This window comes from Puma concolor, chromosome D3 (assembly GCF_028749965.1).
Source record: "Puma concolor isolate L17-30 chromosome D3, mPumCon1.1.hap2, whole genome shotgun sequence".
NCBI classification, from domain to species: Eukaryota; Metazoa; Chordata; class Mammalia; order Carnivora; family Felidae; genus Puma; species Puma concolor.
Window position 1 is genome coordinate 23,792,077 of NC_141678.1, and position 17,693 is coordinate 23,809,769.

At 46.0% G+C, this 17,693-nt stretch overlaps 1 protein-coding gene across 2 annotated transcripts in view; it reads right to left on the reverse strand.

Moving 5' to 3' along the window:
* Positions 1 to 13,096, reverse strand: part of KREMEN1 (kringle containing transmembrane protein 1) — a 73,828-nt gene extending 60,732 nt beyond the window's left edge. The window contains exon 1 of one of the 2 annotated variants that reach the window (XM_086682155.1): positions 12,861 to 13,096. In XM_086682155.1, coding sequence (XP_086538281.1) covers positions 12,861 to 12,957 — 97 coding nt within the window. In that variant the 5' untranslated portion in view covers positions 12,958 to 13,096. The remainder of the gene's footprint in view (positions 1 to 12,860) is intronic. The other variant, XM_086682156.1, reaches the window with a different exon arrangement.
* Between the last annotated feature and the right edge of the window lie 4,597 nt (positions 13,097 to 17,693).

Genomic DNA, 17,693 nt, shown 5'->3' on the forward strand with positions numbered 1-17,693 from the left:
CAAAAAATAAATAAAACATTTTTTAAAAATTTAATAAAAAATTGGGGCGCCTGGGTGGTGCAGTCGGTTAAGCGTCCGACTTCAGCCAGGTCACGATCTTGCGGTCCGTGAGTTCGAGCCCCACGTCGGGCTCTGGGCTGATGGCTCGGAGCCTGGAGCCTGTTTCCGATTCTGTGTCTCCCTCTCTCTCTGCCCCTCCCCCGTTCATGCTCTGTCTCTCTCTGTCCCAAAAATAAATAAACGTTGAAAAAAAAATTTAAAAAAAAAATAAAAATTTAATAAAAAATAAATAAATAAAATCTTTAAAAAATGTTTAAAAATCTTATAAAAATAAAATAAATCAGACCCTCTAATTCTACACGTTTCTCTAATGGAAGTGACAATTCTATGGTTAAAAAAAAAACAAAAACAAAAACAAAAACAAAAAACAACAACAACAACAAAATTCAACTCCCATGTGGGCCCTGAATCTATCAGAGAGGTACTTAAGCATTAAGCATCCTTTTTGTTTAAACAAAACTACATCTTCAATAAATAAATAACAAGGAAAAAAGAGAAAGAGAGAATCCTATAGGTTAATAGAAGCTCTTGTCATATCACCTAACTGTACCATGCTTAGATCCTGAGTTGAACAGTAAAACAACCCAAGAGACAACCAGGGGAATTGGAACATTGATTACTAACAGGGTATTTGATGATATTAAGGAATTGTTAGTTTTTCTAAGTGTGATGATGGTAATGGTGCTGTGTTTTTTAAAAGAATTTTAATTATTTATTTATTTATTCATTTATTTGAGAGACAGAAAGGAGAGAGAGAGAATCTGATGCGGGGTTCGATCTCCTGACAGAGAGATCATGACCTGAGCTGAAGTCAATAGTTATGTGTGTTTTTTTTTCCAATGTTTATTTAGTTTTGAAGGAGAAAGAGAGAGAGAGAGAGAGAGAGAGAGAGAGAGAGAGAGAGGGAGGGAGTGGGGGAGGGGCAGAAGAGAGGGAGACACAGAATCCGAAGCAGGCTCCAGGCTCCAGGCTCTGAACTGTCAGCACAGAGCCCGACATGGGGCTCAAACTCACAAGATCATGACCTGAGCCCAAGTCAGACGCTTAACCAACTGAGCCACCCAGGTGCCCCAAGAGTTCTTATCATTTGGAGATACTTACTGAAATACTTATGGATGAGATGATATATCTGAGATTTGTTACAAAATAATCTAGTTGGGGAGATAAAGCCAGTACAAATGAAATAATACTGGCCATGGCTGATACTCACTGAAGCCGGGACATGGATATATGGGATTTCCTTACATTCGTCTATGTTTGCATGTGTTCTCAATTTCCCATAATCAAAATTTGTTAAAGGATACCTTGAACACATGTTGTTTTTATAATTAATCTACCTTAGTTTCTTTTTAAGAGCTGTAAACAAACTCAATCAGCTGTAAATTCAGTCATCTAAAATTAAGATCGACATTCACAGATCATGTTCTTGGGCTATGTATTAACAGTTGAAATGATCACAGAACAAGCTATACTTTTGACCAAAGTGGAATTACCATAAAAGTAATCACTCTAAAAAAAAATCACTCTAATATTCTTAAAGTTATCAGTAGCTTTTTATTCAAAAATGTTTTAGATCTTTCTTTTTATTCAAGGAAACAGTGTCCTTAAAAACAGTAATGGAGGGGCGCCTGGGTGGCGCAGTCGGTTAAGCGTCCGACTTCAGCCAGGTCACGATCTCGCGGTCCGTGAGTTCGAGCCCCGCGTCAGGCTCTGGGCTGATGGCTCGGAGCCTGGAGCCTGTTTCCGATTCTGTGTCTCCCTCTCTCTCTGCCCCTCCCCCGTTCATGCTCTGTCTCTCTCTGTCCCAAAAATAAATAAAAACGTTGAAAAAAAAAAAACAGTAATGGAAGAAAAAGTCATGCCTCTCAAAGTTATTTTAACTAAAGAATTTATACTTTTGGAAGGGCGCTGAGGTCTTCTATTTGAATCTCCAGTTTCTTCATCTTTATTAACAGATGAAATATTTAATTGTTTAAAAGACTATTCCAAGAAAATTGAACCTACCATAAGCATAGGACCAGAGGTTCAAGTTCAGAAGACCCAGGAAAACACTTCAGAGGGGAGTCCTTATTATTTGTTGTATAAAACTTTGGAAAACAACCCAGAATGCAGTGCTGGTTGGGTACCACTCTTTTCCCATCTGGCTCTCATCTTGAATATGCTCTACTCCTACCCAGGCAGGGCCCGCTGGAAAATGTGCCACGGTTGCCACTCTGAAGGACTTGTGTTTCTGCCAGGAACAGTCACCATGAATACACAGTGCTCAAGGAATTTGTATTTATCATTTAGGATATTAAAAATGCATACAATAATCAAATTGAAGACCAAAAGATAGTTTTTGAGAAAGAATCTAGCTCTATAACATACACAGAGAGATGAAGCCAACCCTCAGTGAAAGAATGGACTCATTCAGACAGAAGTCAACCGTCAGAAGAACTTTAGCTTCACGAATTAACCATGGATTCTACTGCCAACACTACCAGCACATATTCTATTGCTTTGGGGATCGTGTACCTCTCTTGAGTTAATCTTTGAATACAAATGGATCTACTTCAATCTTGAAATGAAATCTCATGCTAGACTAGTTTTCACTTATGCTTAAGATATTTTAAATCTTAAGATGTTTTAAAATTCAAAATCCAGTTCTCTGATGGAAAATAACTTAGCGCCTTATAAATCAACTTTAAAAGAAACAAAAACAAGATAAAAAGATGGAGCACTATTTGAAAGGTCATGTCTAGAATAGATAGCACTATACTCCTATAGGAACTGGGAGCTCTAAACCAAGTCCCACAGCCTGGTCAGACTTTATCACCTTGAACTGTAATTGCTTGAGAAGCACCTGGTCCCGCTTCCACTAGCCCGTGAGTTTCTTGTGCATCTCATCTTTGTATCTGCAACAAGTACAGACCCCTCAGAACATGACTGGCGAATGTTAGCTGAATAAGGGAAGCAGGTATATGGGGGACCTGGGGGGAAAATGCATTACAGACATATTGAGTGCCCTGGTTTCCTCACCATAAGTTGGTGAGGAATCATGACTTACCTCGCGATGACTTATGAGAATATGAGAAGTTCCAGGAAAGTTTAGGTAAAATCAAGTACTTGAAAATCAAATACTTGCTATTTAAGCCAGAGGAATATGCTATTTAAAGGAACTCTATGGTGAAGCCATGTAATAGGGAATAATCAACCGCCTTTGTAATGAAAACATACATTTTATATTCTGAGTTTGCTTTAAGCAGGAGACACCTGGCACAAATCCACTTCGCCTCCCCATCTCTCGACCAACCCTATTTTACACTGTCTGAAGCTCTCAATCAGTATAAAAGGAGATAAAACAAACTGATATAATCCAGCTTCTGGACAAGTTTCATCAGTATTGCCTGTGCCCTATTTTTAATTTCAGATGGCAAGAAAGTTCCCCTATAATGGAGTCCTGGAGGGCAGCCAACGCTCCATGGAAGCCAGGCTATGGGCTAGTCAGCTTCCCTTGGTTGATATGGGATGGTCAAATAAGAGTTCTTGAGTGGGGAGCTAACGAGCAGGTCCACAGCATGTCCCTAAAGCATAACTTTTTTATTATTTTTTTTTCTTTTCCAAAATTTTATTTAAATTCTAGTTAGTTAACATAGAGTGTGACATTGATTTCAGGAGTAGTGATTCCTCACTTACATATAACACCCAGCCCTAGAGCACATCTTTAAAATAAAACCCAAAGCAACAAAGTGGTCGTCTTTTATGAATTGGCACAGGCCTGAGTCCTAGTCAGAGATGCTGGGCATACAAACAGTAGGCATTTGATAGGCACTTGTTAGTTGGTCCCAAGGTAAAAATATGATTCAAGTGACAAGTTTCAGAAGCTGTAGCCAGGGAGACAGTTTTGGGCAGAAGGAAAGACTCAGTGTAGCACTAATTTATAAACAAACACAAGCAGAAGCTGTCATGTCTAGGCCAGCCACAGCAATAAGGGTAGACAGTGACCAACAGATTGATTTCATAGTCAAAGATATAAAGTTTCACAGAGCTATAGCAGGGTTGCCAGATTCAGCAAATGAAAATACAGGATGCCCAGTTAAATTTGAATGGCAGATAAACGACTGATCAAAGTACTTTTTTAAGGTAAGTATTCCCAAATACTGTATGAGACAGATTTATGCAAAAGAAATTATTCATTGTTTATCTGAGATTCAAATTTAACTGAATGCCCTGTATTTAATCTGGCGATCTTCCTCTAGAGAGTAGAAACATGGTGAATCTCAGATGACCTTACTCCATTTAGGTTTCCAAAACACTGTCCACAGAAATGCATATGGACCTCAGATATGGATAATGAAGAATCTACTTTCTTTTTTTTTTCTTTTTTTATTTTTTTTTAAATTTTTTTTTTAACGTTTATTTATTTTTGAGACAGAGAGAGGCAGAGCATGAACAGGGGAGGAGCAGAGAGAGAGGGAGACACAGAATCTGAAACAGGCTCCAGGCTCTGAGCTGTCAGCACAGAGCCCGACGTGGGGCTTGAAATCACGGACTGTGAGATCATGACCGGAGCCGAAGTCGGACGCTTAACCGACCAAGCCACCCAGGCGCCCCAAGAATCTACTTTCTTAAGAGTAATCAACAAAATGTTGATCCGAGTTGCCTCCTCCTAGGCCACAGTGAAGGGAAGGACAAAAGAATAACACCATTAGAATGGGGTTTCTCAACCTTAGCACTATTAACATTTGGAGTCAAATAATTCATTGGCGGGGCCGTCCTGTGCATTGCACGGTGTTTATTTTAGCAGCATCCCTGGCTTCCACCCGCTAGATGCCAGTAGCATACTCTACCCCACCCCACCCCACCCTGAGTTATGACAATCAAAAATGTTTCCAGATATTGCCAAATGTCCCCTGGGGGCAAAATCTCCTCCAGTTGAAACCACTGAATTAGAAGAAATGGTCAAATAAACAGAAAGTGTCATATCCATTAACCAGTGGTCACATAACAAAAGATTCTTCTCAAGGGAAAAATTCTCAGCTTGCCCTGGATGCCCTCAAGCCCGTAATAAGGATGAGAGGCCTAGTCATTTCAGCTAAGACAATCAAAAACCCCTCATCTGCCCCAAGTGCTAGAGAAGAATCTTTGGTGAGCCAAGCCAATGAAGCTCTGCATGGCAGTGCGCACATCACAGCAAGCAGGGCGTCGTACGCAGCCTTTGAAGACGTTCCTTTTAAGTTAACCTCCCTTCCAACTAAACTTTTTCCAAATCTCTTCCTGCCATTTGGAAGTTGAGTGATTCTCAGCTGAAAAGGCCTGTATATACGAGGTGCAGATGGCGGCAGTTACGGCCCTCACCAGATGCTGCAGTCTCTAATTTGATTGAAAGGATATAATTAGACAACAGAAACACTTTAATGAAAGAGCAAAACATGGAGGGAGGGAAGGATTGAAGGCCCTTAACTGATGCCAAAACACCCACCAGTAATAGAGGCTTTGAGTCTGGGGAAAGGGAAGGGGAAAGCCCCTTAAAAGGACAGTCCCCATCCTGTTTATTTCCCCATAGACATAGGAATAGGGATTTTATTATTGTAGATTTCCACTGTATTTTATGTGGGAACAATCTGATTAAAACCAGAAGAGTCTTCGGAAGAACATCAAAGAAAAACAAATATGGCTTCTGTGGTCATTATTAAAAATATTTTTACCAGCCCAATAATCATCTTTGAAGATGAATTTTTATAGATTGAACAGCAGCAAGTAATTTACATACTGTGATGGCACTGGTTAAGGATCGCTACCATCGTAGAAGAGGACTGCTTGGTCGCCATGTTTTCACGCAACTTTAGGCCACCAAGGAACACGGACAGCCATTTAACCTATCTGCTTGGAAGGCATGAAGAAACCACGCAGAGTGAGTTGCACATGCTGATGCTGCAACCATTTTGGATCGTCTTTAAAAGTTGCTTATGCAGTTTTTACTATTTCCTAGCTTTCAAACTTTGAGTGTGAGTATACTGCTCTGGTTCTAACCAAGAATCTAACCAAACTGAAAGAAATCCCGCCCTCAAAGTCTGAAGTTGCTAATGTGGTGTGACACTGGGGTTTGGAAGCGGCTGCAGGCTCCCCAGCCCACTAGAAGCAGGGCCCGCCCTTGTGGTAAATTGAACAATAAAAGTTTAATGCTTTGGCAACTTGCCAAGGATTAAATCAGTGGCAAGAGAAACTGGAGGCTGGGCCTAGCAGAGGAGCAGCCCCTAGAAGGTCCTGTTATAATTGAGAGGAATAAAGGCAACCTTGCATGTCAGATGGCCTAAAATCTTTTGTCTGTGAGAGATGCTTCCCAGCACCCAACTTCATTTGTCTTCAAACTTACAAGGCCAGGGTGCCTGGCTGGCTCAGTTGGTGGAGCTTGCAACTCGAATCTCAAGGTTGTAAGTTCAAGCCCCACGTTGGGTGTAGAGGTTACTTAAAAATAAAATCATGGGGCGCCTGGGTGGCGCAGTCGGTTGGGCGTCCGACTTCAGCCAGGTCACGATCTCGCGGTCCGTGAGTTCGAGCCCCGCGTCGGGCTCTGGGCTGATGGCTCGGAGCCTGGAGCCTGTTTCCGATTCTGTGTCTCCCTCTCTCTCTGCCCCTCCCCCATTCATGCTCTGTCTCTCTCTGTCCCAAAAATAAATAAACGTTGAAAAAAAAATTAAAAAAAAAAAAAATAAATAAAATCATAACACACACACACACACACACACACACACACACACACACACACCAAAAAAACTGTTCCAAGTCCAGGCTAGGGAAGGTGTTTTCCTAGAAAGAAGATTAAAAGCGGGTGGGAGGAGTAGGGAGCAGGGGATTTCCTTGGAGGAGAAGAAGCAAACTTCTATATAGTGGCTATTTTTGAGAAGTATGAACACCCTTCTGACATTTCTACAATGGCCTCTCTCCTTTCTCTGTTCAGTCGGAATCCAGGATAATGTCTCAGAGGTGAGGTCTGGGGAAGAAGCCACTGTCGTCTTGAGAAGACAATACTAAAGACCACAGAGAGAGGGAAAAACAGAGTGAACTAGGGCTGCTCGTCCTGGACTAACACATCCGGGTTCCAGCTGGACTCTCAAGGTCAAACTGAATATGGAAGGAATGTCAGTCATTGTTCTGCCCCACTCAGGGGCCCCGCACAGTGAGCCAGCCAGAAACCAACCTGCCAAGCGGCATCAGGGGGCTTGGGGAGATCTCACCTCAAAACCTCCATAGGTAGTTTTCTATGGGACACATTCGTTTCCTCCTCTGTTGTCCTAATTCAGGAGGCAAAAACTTCGGCAAAAGCTACAGATCCAAACTTCCGGCCTCTCTCAAGTGTTTTGCATTAACTGTTCCACAGTACAAACACAATCAACTTGGTATGTTTGAATGCTTCACTTTGTTTTTCAAAAATGTTTTAATTAAAACAAAATAATCAGCCATGCTAAGCACATTGTTGTGTTTTAAAGGCCACTTTAAAAATGAGGACAGAACCATGAAAATAAAATTCAATTGTTTAGGAAAGTGATAGAAGTTTGTTTTCTTCTTCCTCTTCTCCTTCTTTTTTTTTTTTTTTTTTTTCTGGCTGTTTTTCTGTGTCTCAGGCTGGTGCCACCTGCTGCCTGGGCTTTCCTCTGAGAAACAGATCTCTCAACCGTTTGCTCCAAGCAACATCTGCATAGTTGAACAAACATGGGCCAGTTCCAAGGCAGACACTATTTTCTGTATGTAGCACACACTGAACCATACTGAATTTCTTCTTAAGGCATTTTTTAAAGCATTATTAAAGATCCAAATGTATGTGCATGAACTTCCCCTCATGTAGCTTTTTAAAAAAATTGTGGTTAAATATACATAAAATTTACCATTTTAATCATTTCTACTGTATGTCTCTTAAAATTAGTTAATAGTAAAAGGAAAATGGTTCATTTTTTCACCAAAATCAAGCCTCCTTTTCACCTTTCCAGACCAGTGAACACTGGAAAAAAATCAATACACATGGACCTTGAGTAGGACTTGCCAAGTATAGCCTTGGGCCCAATCTGGCCCACTCCCTGACTTTGTATAGCCCATGAGCTAAGGATGGTTTTTAAAATTTTAAATGATTGAAAACAATCAAAAGAACGATATTCTGGGGGCACCTGGGTGGCTCGGTTAAGCGACCGACTCTTGATTCCGGCTCAGGTCATGATCTCATGGTTTGTGAGCTCAAGCCGCGCCTGCTCGAGATTCTCTTTCCCTCTCTCTTTGTCACTCACCTGCTCCTGCACATGTTCTCTCTCTCCGCTCCCCCGCCAAAATAAATAAACAAATAACCTTTTAAAAAAATGAATAGTATTTTGTGACACATAAAAATTATATGAAATTTTCAAATTTCAGTGTCCCTAAAGTTTTATTAGAATATAGCCATGCCCATTCATTTATATTTGTCTCTGGCTGCTTTTGCCCTACAAAGTCAGAGTGGAGTAATTGCAACAGAGCCCACAAAGCCCAAATTATTTACTGCCCTTTACAAAAAATGTCTGCTGGGGCACCTGGGTGGCTCAGTTGGTTGAACATCTGATTCTTTTTTTTTTTTTTTTTTTTTTTTTAAATTTTTTTTTTTTCAACGTTTATTTATTTTTGGGACAGAGCATGAATGGGGGAGGGGCAGAGAGAGGGAGACACAGAATCGGAAACAGGCTCCAGGTTCTGAGCCATCAGCCCAGAGCCCGATGCGGGGCTCGAACTCACGGACCGCGAGATCGTGACCTGGCTGAAGTCGGACGCTTAACCGACTGCGCCACCCAGGCGCCCCGAACATCTGATTCTTGATTTCGGCTCAGGTCAAGATCTCAGGGTTGTAGGACTGCACCCTGCATCAGGCTCTGCACTAAGTGTGGAGCGTGCTTGGGATTCTCTCTCTCTCTCCCTCTTCCCAGCTCATGCATGCTCTTTCTCTCTCAAGGGAAAAAAAAAAAAATGGAGCACCTGGGTGGCTCAGTCAGTTAAGCTTCCAACTTCAGCTCAGGTCATGATCTCATGGTTCACGAGTTTAAGCCCTCTGTCAGGCTCTGTGCTGACAGCTCAGAGCCTGAAGCCTGCTTCGGATTCTGTGTCTCCCTGTCTCTCTGCCCCACCCCTGCTTGTGCTCAGTCTCTCTCTCTCTCTCAAAAATAAATAAAAACATTTTTTTAAATTAAAAAAAAAGTCTGCTAACATCTGACCTAGGCCCTCAGATGGCATTAGAGGCCCCCAAATTCTAAACTAAAGATGTTACATTGCCCATCACCAAAAATCCCTAATCTGTATATTGTAAAGGTATCTAAAGCAATATATTTTATCTTCATCATTTATTGCTGTTGCTTTAACTATGCTAAATAGTGATATTATCAATAATGTCTATATTAAGTACACCAACTTGTTGTTTATTAGTAGTGAGCCTAAATGGAACTTCTTTGTGCTTTCAGATTTATAAAAGGTCTCATTGCATATCTCAAACATTAATTTCTTTATTTTTATTTTTTAAGTTATTTATTTATTTTGAGAGAGGAGAGAGAGAGAGAGAATCCCAAGCAGGCTCTGCACTGTCATCGTGGAGCCTGACATGGGGCTTGAACCCACGAACAAACCATGAGATCATGACTTGAGCCGAAATCAAGAGTTGGACATTCAACAAACTGAGCCACCCAGGCACACCGCCGCATATCTCAAACACAGAAATATCTTTGTCTAGGAGCCCAAACAAATTTTCATAGAAACACCAGAGTTCTTTGATATCAGGTCAATTTTGACAGGTTTGTGTTTCTTAAAATACTCAAAGCATAAAAATAATGAGTCGACATGAAAGCATGTTAGTCCTCTTCACTCCTATCAGCCCCTGTGTTGCATTCAGGTAAACTAACATTAATGAAGTCCCTAAGAAGGACAGGGCTCTATACTGTATGAAGCAGTCACTGTTCACTGAACTTACAGGTTCTACAGCAAGACATACTACTGGCTAACAGGCTGAATGCCAGATGAGGATTTAGAGGAGAATGAGCATCATAAGGTATTCACAGCAAATGTAACCTGAGTTGAGAAGCTCTGTGGATGCACACCTGACAGCCCCCAAAGGCAGTGAAACAGCCAAGCAGGTAGTTTGCCTTAGGTGGAAAGCTGAGATAGCACAATTCCGCCCAGCCTTCTCTACTTTTCCTACCTCTAGGCTCTCCCCTGCAGGTCAGTAAATTCCAAATGGGAGCCCACTTCAGAGAGCTCATTAGCCCTAGGGCCCTGGCTACCTTCCTCCTAGAAAGGAAAGTCTAGATTCCACCATCAACTTCTGCCCTTATCAGTTGTGAAGGAAGGGAGAGAATCTCAAAGGAAGAATGGAGAGGAGAAGGGAGATCATTTGGGGTTGGTTATACACTGTAATTAGAACTAGCATTGATGGGGAATGAGCTAACTGTTTTTATAAAGTCAGCATTCAAAAATGCAAACCACCAGTAATTTAAATATTACAAAATTGTGCAGAATATAAGTATTGAAATAATTTTTTCCATCCACAAAATTTCAGAGAAAATTACAGTATCAAAAAATATAAAATGGCAAGTTTGGCATATCCTCAAGGATTTAAGAAACTAGTAGGCAGGCTTGAGACAGGATGTGATGCTGAAGACCATGTGGTATCTCCCTAAAACTGCTTCTGGAACTAAAGAGGAAAATCCTGACCAGGGCACAAAAGCCCTGGTATACCAAGATGGTAGGAAACAGAGCTGGTGAGGCTTACTGGAGCAGGAACTTGGGCCACTTCTCATAAATCATCTCACAATGGTTATTTATTTGTCTCTAACTCACACTCCTAAATAAAAGCGCACCAAGGTTTCAGGTTCAAACTGCCTAAGAGCTGCTGCACTGACCCCTCCTAGCAAAGCAAGGATGTCTGAGGAGAGGATGCCACCTTCTAACAAACATAAGCAGAGTTGAGTCACTTAACGCTTTTCAGAGCTACTACTCTGCCCTTTCCAGAAGGGGAACCAGTTTATTTCCACCCATACCTCTCTCTCCATAGAGGACATTAAATCCTGACCACACACAGATGGCAAAGTGGAACTAAGGGGTTACTAGGTTACAGTTATGTTGACATATCCTGGCTCTCGGAAAGATCCTCCTTCATTCTTCTCATACGGCAAATAGCAGAAGAGATCAAACTTCTGTAGCAGTTTTTGCAGAAGCCCCCAACAAAGCTGCCGATCTCTCAGAAACCACTTCCTGAGCCTAAAGTTAACAGTACTTGGAGACCCCTTTCTATTGATCTAAAGCCAAGCTTTGCCTTTTACAGGGCTTAGCCAGACTGGAAGCTCATAGCATTCTCAGGGCAAATGAGGTGTCTAGCACTTGGTGAACTGTGAAGCACTATAAAAAGTATTATTAAAATATGTTTATTGACTGCCTTCTGTATGTGGGTGTTACCACATCAGGCAAAGGGAGTTCTCATTATCTCTCCTTTACCGATGAGGAAACTGAGGTTCTGAGAGCAGAGTCATGGCCCAAAATCACACAGTAAGTGACAATACCAAGTTCTACCACCTCCCCCCCCCCCCTTTTTTTTTTAACTAATCCAAGCTGGTAGGTAAACAAAGCAACTGAGTTTTCTTTCAGCAACAAGCTCCTGTCATTCCAGCAACACAGTCTGCGACTTTGGGTGGAGAACCCTTAGCCGGTTTTCCTACTCCGGCAAACCTGTAATGAACCCTTCCCGTCCCTTTCACGAATGCCCAACTCTCAACACCCAAACAACCTGCAGAGAAATGTAACCAGGCCAGACAACGCCCTCGTGCCTGCTCTTCAACTTGGAGAGAGTTCTGCGAAGAAGGGTGTGGATGGAAGCTAAGCAAAGTCCCCGCTTCCATCCTAGTCCAGGGCCCCACCTCGGGAAGCCCTGGCCTTAGCCTTGGCCTGGGAGTGGGTGACTGTTTAAAGTGTGGGATTACCTGGGACAAGGGGCTCTGCACTGCACCCTCGGGATAAGCACCCTAAGATCTGTAGGGGAGGTTTCCCATCACCCCTTCCTTCCCCTCACCAAGCTAGGCCCGCACCTGAGTTTGGGGAAGCTCAAGCGGCCCCGGAGGTAAGGAGGGGGCGTCCCGGCTGGGTACAGCGGGTCGTCCCGAGCCTCGGACCTGCCTCTTGCAGGGCAGGCAAATCAACTCGACTCCTCGAGAGGCAGAAAGTACAGTGCTGGGCAGGCGGGCGCAGCCGGGGACCTGGCAGAGGGGCTGGGCGCCCGCTCCGCTCGCCTCCGCACCCGCTCCTGAGCCGGGAGGCACACGAGGGCTGGGGACGCGGGGGACGTCGTCGTGGGTCTCGCGAAGGGATCCTGGCCCGGGGGTGTCGCTGAGGCCCTTGGGGAGGGGGTGTAGCGTCTCGAGGGAGGGTACGCCACTGAGAGACGGGGCGGGATCCCAGAGGTGCTGGGGCAGAGGGGGCATCCCGGCCCGAGGGGAGACGCTGAGGAACTTGAGCAGGGGTTCCCGGGTCTTCAGGCTGGGGAGACTTGCCAGCCCGGGAGGCGTCTCTGAGGAGCTTGGCGAAGGGATCCCTAGAATAGGTACTGGGGCAGACAGGGCGCCCCGGCCCGGGGGGCGTCACCGAGGGGCCTGAGGGGGAGTCTCGGGTCCTGGGGCTAGGACCGCCCCGGCCGGGGGGCGTCGCTGAGGGGCTGGGAGAAGGAGTCCCGGGAGGTGGGAGCTACGGATTGGGTCCCCCCAGGCGGGCCGGCCCGCGTCGCCTCTCGGGCGAGCTCGGCGCAGGGCGGGCGCCGGGGCTCGCTCACTCACCGGGTCCGGGGCCGAGGCCGGGGCTGGGCGCGGGCCGGGCCGCCAGCGTGAGCGCGGCGGCGGAGAGCAGGGCGAGGCGGGCGGCGGGCGGCGCCATGGGCCGTCAGTGCGGGGCCCCGGGGCGCGGCCCGGGGGAGAGGGGGCAGCGCGGGTAGCCGGGGGCGGCCATCGGAGCGGGACGCGGGGCTCGGGCGTGGCCCCGCCCCGGCCACCCGGCAGCCCCGCCCCGGCCCGCCCTCTCCCCAGCGCCGCCACCGCCCCGGCTGTGCGGGGCCCGCCCGGCTCTGCCGCTAGGCCCGAGGGGCGGAGCCGGCTGCGCACGCCCTCCCCTCCCGGAGCGCGCGCCGCGCCTGCCACTCACGCACCAGGCCCCGCCCACGCACCCCTTCCTCACCTGGGCCCGCCCCTGCAGGGCACTTTATTGGTCCGAACGAAGGGCGGGGCCAGCAGGTGAAGGGCGGGGCGAGGGGCCCCGCCTCCGAGTCCCAAAGCAGGGCTTTGGCAGGGCTGAAGTGGGCCAGGCGCCCAATGAGCCTTGCTCCACCCTCACTCCGGTCGTGACCCACTCGCGGGCTCGACCGCAGCGGTAATGATCAGAATAGAAGTTTGCAAACCGTTTTTCCCTGTTTGGTTCATCGTAGTGGTTAAAAAAAAAAAGGTGCTCTAGAGTCAGTCTGTTCGGGTTCACCCTCCACATGGTCACCTGTAAGGCCTTGGGCAGGTTTAAAGGAAAAAATAGCTCTCTTACCTCAATTTCTTCATCTGTTAAATGGGGGCGTTAACAGCAAATACTCCAAGCGGTTGTTAAATGAGGCAATGAGTGGAAACTTTTACTCGCGCACAGAAGGAGCTTAATAAATATTGAGTTTCTTCCACAATCCAAGTTCTTGCAGCCACAAAAGAGGCAGCATACTGAACCCTGTTTCCGAATCCTATCGCACATCCTTTGTTAACTGGGGCAAGTTTCTTCCTCTGTCTGAGCCTCAGTCTTCCGCAAAATGGGAATAATACAAGGATTTCGCAAGATTAGATGAGCTAGAAGAAAGTAAAGCGCCCGACACAGACAGGGTCTGGAAGTGGATGGGGCAATGATGCTTTCTTACAGACTGGGAAACGGGCTCAGAGAGCTCGTGGCTTTCTTAAACTCGGCCCCCGCGTGGCAGGCTCCTTGCCTCCCCGCCCGCAAAGTCTCCCCCGGCTGCGCTCTGGGTCTGTCCCGGGCCTCTCTCCTCCCCCGCACTCCCCCAAGCAGAGATTTTCCTTCTGCTCCCGCCTAAAGCGCCGCGGTGACGCCCCGCGGGGCAGGTCCGGGCGGCGCGCCGGCCGCTTTCAAGTCCCCGGCCCCGGGCTTGCAAGTGCGGGCCTGCGCCCTGCGCGGCGGCGGGAGCGGGAGCTTCTGCCCTCGTGTGCCGACTCGCCGCGCCCAGAGCGGGGTTGGGGCTGTCCCCGCCCCGCGGGCTCCCGGGCCCGCCTTAGGTACTGAGGCCCTTGCGCCAGGTCGTCCAGTTCCAGGATCTGCCTCCCCGCAACCAGCTCCCCAGCTGTTTCCTGGACCCGGCCCCAAAGGCGCAGGTACCTCCCACGAGGCCTCTCTATCTTGGTCCCTCTCCACCCACACGACCCGGAGCCACGGCAAGAAGAATCTTGTTCACTCATTGTTTTCACTGTCTCATTCCGAGTTCAGGGATCCTCTGGGTGCCTCACTAGAGAGAGGGGACCCGCCCCCCACACACACCCAATGTCCAACTCTCCCATCCTCCACGTCCCATCTGGTGCCTCCCAACTCACTCTCTCCTCTCCACCATCTTGGACCCTTTCTACCTCCAAAACCACCTCCTCCAGCAGGACCCGAGAATGCTTCACCTCTAACTTGCATCCTCAAAGGTGCAGGCAGGAGAGCACCTGGAATGAGAATGATATGAGAACATGCAGGTGAAACTATCTGCCGAAACAGACAATAAAGGTGACCCTTCCTCCACTCAACAAATATTCAGTGAGGAACACACCCAGAGCACCAACCAGACAAGCTGGTCCTAGAAATAATGTGAATTTCAGAGAGCAAGAAGTACTACAGAGACAAGAAAATGATGTTGATGGAGAATGGTCTGTGGACTGTTTTAAATCGAGTGAGGGGAAATATTTTAGCAAAGCAGAACACAGTTTATGAGGTTCTTTGGAATCTCCCCCTGGTTTCTGAGGAAATAGGAAGGGGCAGACAAGAGGTTCAAAATAAGGTTTATGTGGCCAAGTCTGGGGATTTATACCTCATGATAGTAGCTTCAGCCTGTCCTGCCATGCTGCAGGAAAGATCCCCAGGTTGAGTGGGTACCAGCCTTGCGTACAACCAGAATGAGCTATGTAATTTGCAGGGCCCCGTGAGAAATGAAAATGAGGGGCTCCTTGTTCAAAATGATTAAGAATTTCAAGATGGCTACAGCAGAGCATTAAATCAAGTGTGGGGCCCATCTAAGGTTGGGGACACTGTGTCCCTACCCAGGTTGCACACCCATGAGGCTGGCTTGTACAACAGAACTCAAAAATAGTGGGCCAGCCCCTGCCCCCACTGGCTGCTATGAGAAACATCCCTGTAGCCTTCCCCAGGCCTCCCTCCCCTCTTTTGTAGCTTAAAGCCCAGCACAGGTGATGGAAACAGTGCACAGAGGCTAAAAATATAGCCTACTGGGTCTAGGTCAGGGCAATTAACAGCTCAAGGTCTTTTGCTCAGTTACGTGGTCCTGGACCCTGGCAAGAAGCAGCCTGAGATATGCATTTCAATGCTCCACATGCCTCAGTCACTTAGCGGATTTATTTCATGGAAAGAGTGAGGACATTGACTGTAGCCCCTGGGCCTCCAGGAAAATGTTGCTGTCTGTCTGTTTGCCTGCTTGTGCTCTGCAGTCAAGCCCTTCAATTCCTCTGAGGGCAACAGGATTTGCCAAGAAGCTGGGAGGGCTCAGCTGGTGGCGTTTAGGTGACCCTGGTATCTTTGAAACTCTAGTTGGGATGATTTCTGCTCAAGAGACATCATGTTGTGGAGAGAGCACTGGATAAGGAGCCCGATACTAATAACAACAATAGCAAACTTTTACTGAGCACTTTGCTGAACTCTAGGCAAGGTACAGTGCTTGCTGTCACAATTCACAGAATGCCCCCAGTAGCCCTATGAGAGAGGCACCCTTACCAACCTCCTCAGAGAGGTTGAATGTCTTGTCCAAAGGTCACATAGTAGTGGAGCTGGGCTTTGAACCCAGACAGTAAGACACCAGGACTACATTCCTAATCACCTTGGTGAATTGCCTACTTGTCCTTATGGGGTTCTGGCAACAAATACTGAATGGTCCAGGGTCAGAATTACGGTGAGGCAAGTCAGGTGTTCACCTCAGGCACAAAATCTTGAGGGAGGCCAAGAAACTCAGTAATCAAGATAAATAAATATTATTTAATAAATTATAAAATATATTTTAAAAAATTTCATAAACATTATTTCAATGCAATATCTTTAAAAATATGATTGCCCCAAAAGTCATGATGAACAAAATATCAAAATTCTATTCTATTCTATTTTATTTTATTTTATTTTATTTTATTTTATTTTATTTTAAAGTTTATTTATTTTAAGAGAGAGAGAACAGGGGAGGGGCAGAGACAGAGGGAGAGAAAGAATCTGAAGCAGGCTCTGTGCTGTCAGTGCAGAGCTCAGTGCAGGGCTCGAACCCCCAGAACCATGAGATCATGATCTGAGCCAAAATCGAGAGTCAGATGCTCAACCAACTGAACCACCCAGATGCCCCAAAATGTCAAACTTTTAAACAAAAACGGATCTTTAGTCTCTGGCTCGGCTCAGCACCATACTGTTACTGATCCTGTCTCAGGTTTCTGCGTTGGAAACCTAGCGATGGGAAATTCTAGAGAAGTCGTGGTTTTACTTGCTCTGATGGGGCTAGGGAAATGAAAGAATTTGGTTTTGAAAATAGTGAATTAGAGGTGTCTGTGTGGCATCCAGGTGGCCACATCTGAGAACTGAGTCTGGTGGGAAGGGGTGGCAGGGTGGGCAGGGCACCCTTATTTCACATACTTGGCCCATGATAGGTGCACATTCAGCACATGTGGTTTAAATCACTGTTCCTCAGGGTTTGCATCATGGTTCAGGAATCTTTTCAAATTCTCTCATCCAAAGTTTTTCTCTTCTTTCCTAAACCTTCTACATCACGAACCTCCGATATGTTCCCATATGGGTGTGGAAGTTTACTGCTTGGGTGTTAAAAGAAAAACATCTTCTGAGGAAATGAAAAACAACTAAATTCCACTAGAATTTGGGCATGGGGGATGAAGGGGGAAGGCGACGGTAATTATGAATTGGCTCAATCTCCTCTTTATTAACTGACCCTCCAGAAGGAGAATAGGAACGAAGAGAAATCAAAGAGAAGAAAGGTAGTAGTCAAGGAAAAAAGAAAGAAAAAAGATTACGGGAGCTAAAAATACAGTGAAGAGAGCTTGGCCAAGCATCAAAGAAGGGCAGATGTGTTTCCAAATAGGGGTGGTGGTTTTAGATATGTCAGAAAGTACAGTTCCAAATGATCGGTGGAAAATAAAGGCTATTTAGACTGGGCTCAGCACAATAAAAGGGTTCACTGGAGAATCAAACTGAGGAACAGGACTTTCAGCAACATGGAAGCCCTACTGCCTCAACTCCAGGTTTTCTGGACCAAGTGTTGGCACCAACGATGGAAACTCTTGCCGTAGTTTCAGGACCCTGGACCAAATAGAGTCTTTCCATTTTGACTTTATAATTCTGAACACAGCCTTCAGTGGAACAATCTCGGTGAAAGACTT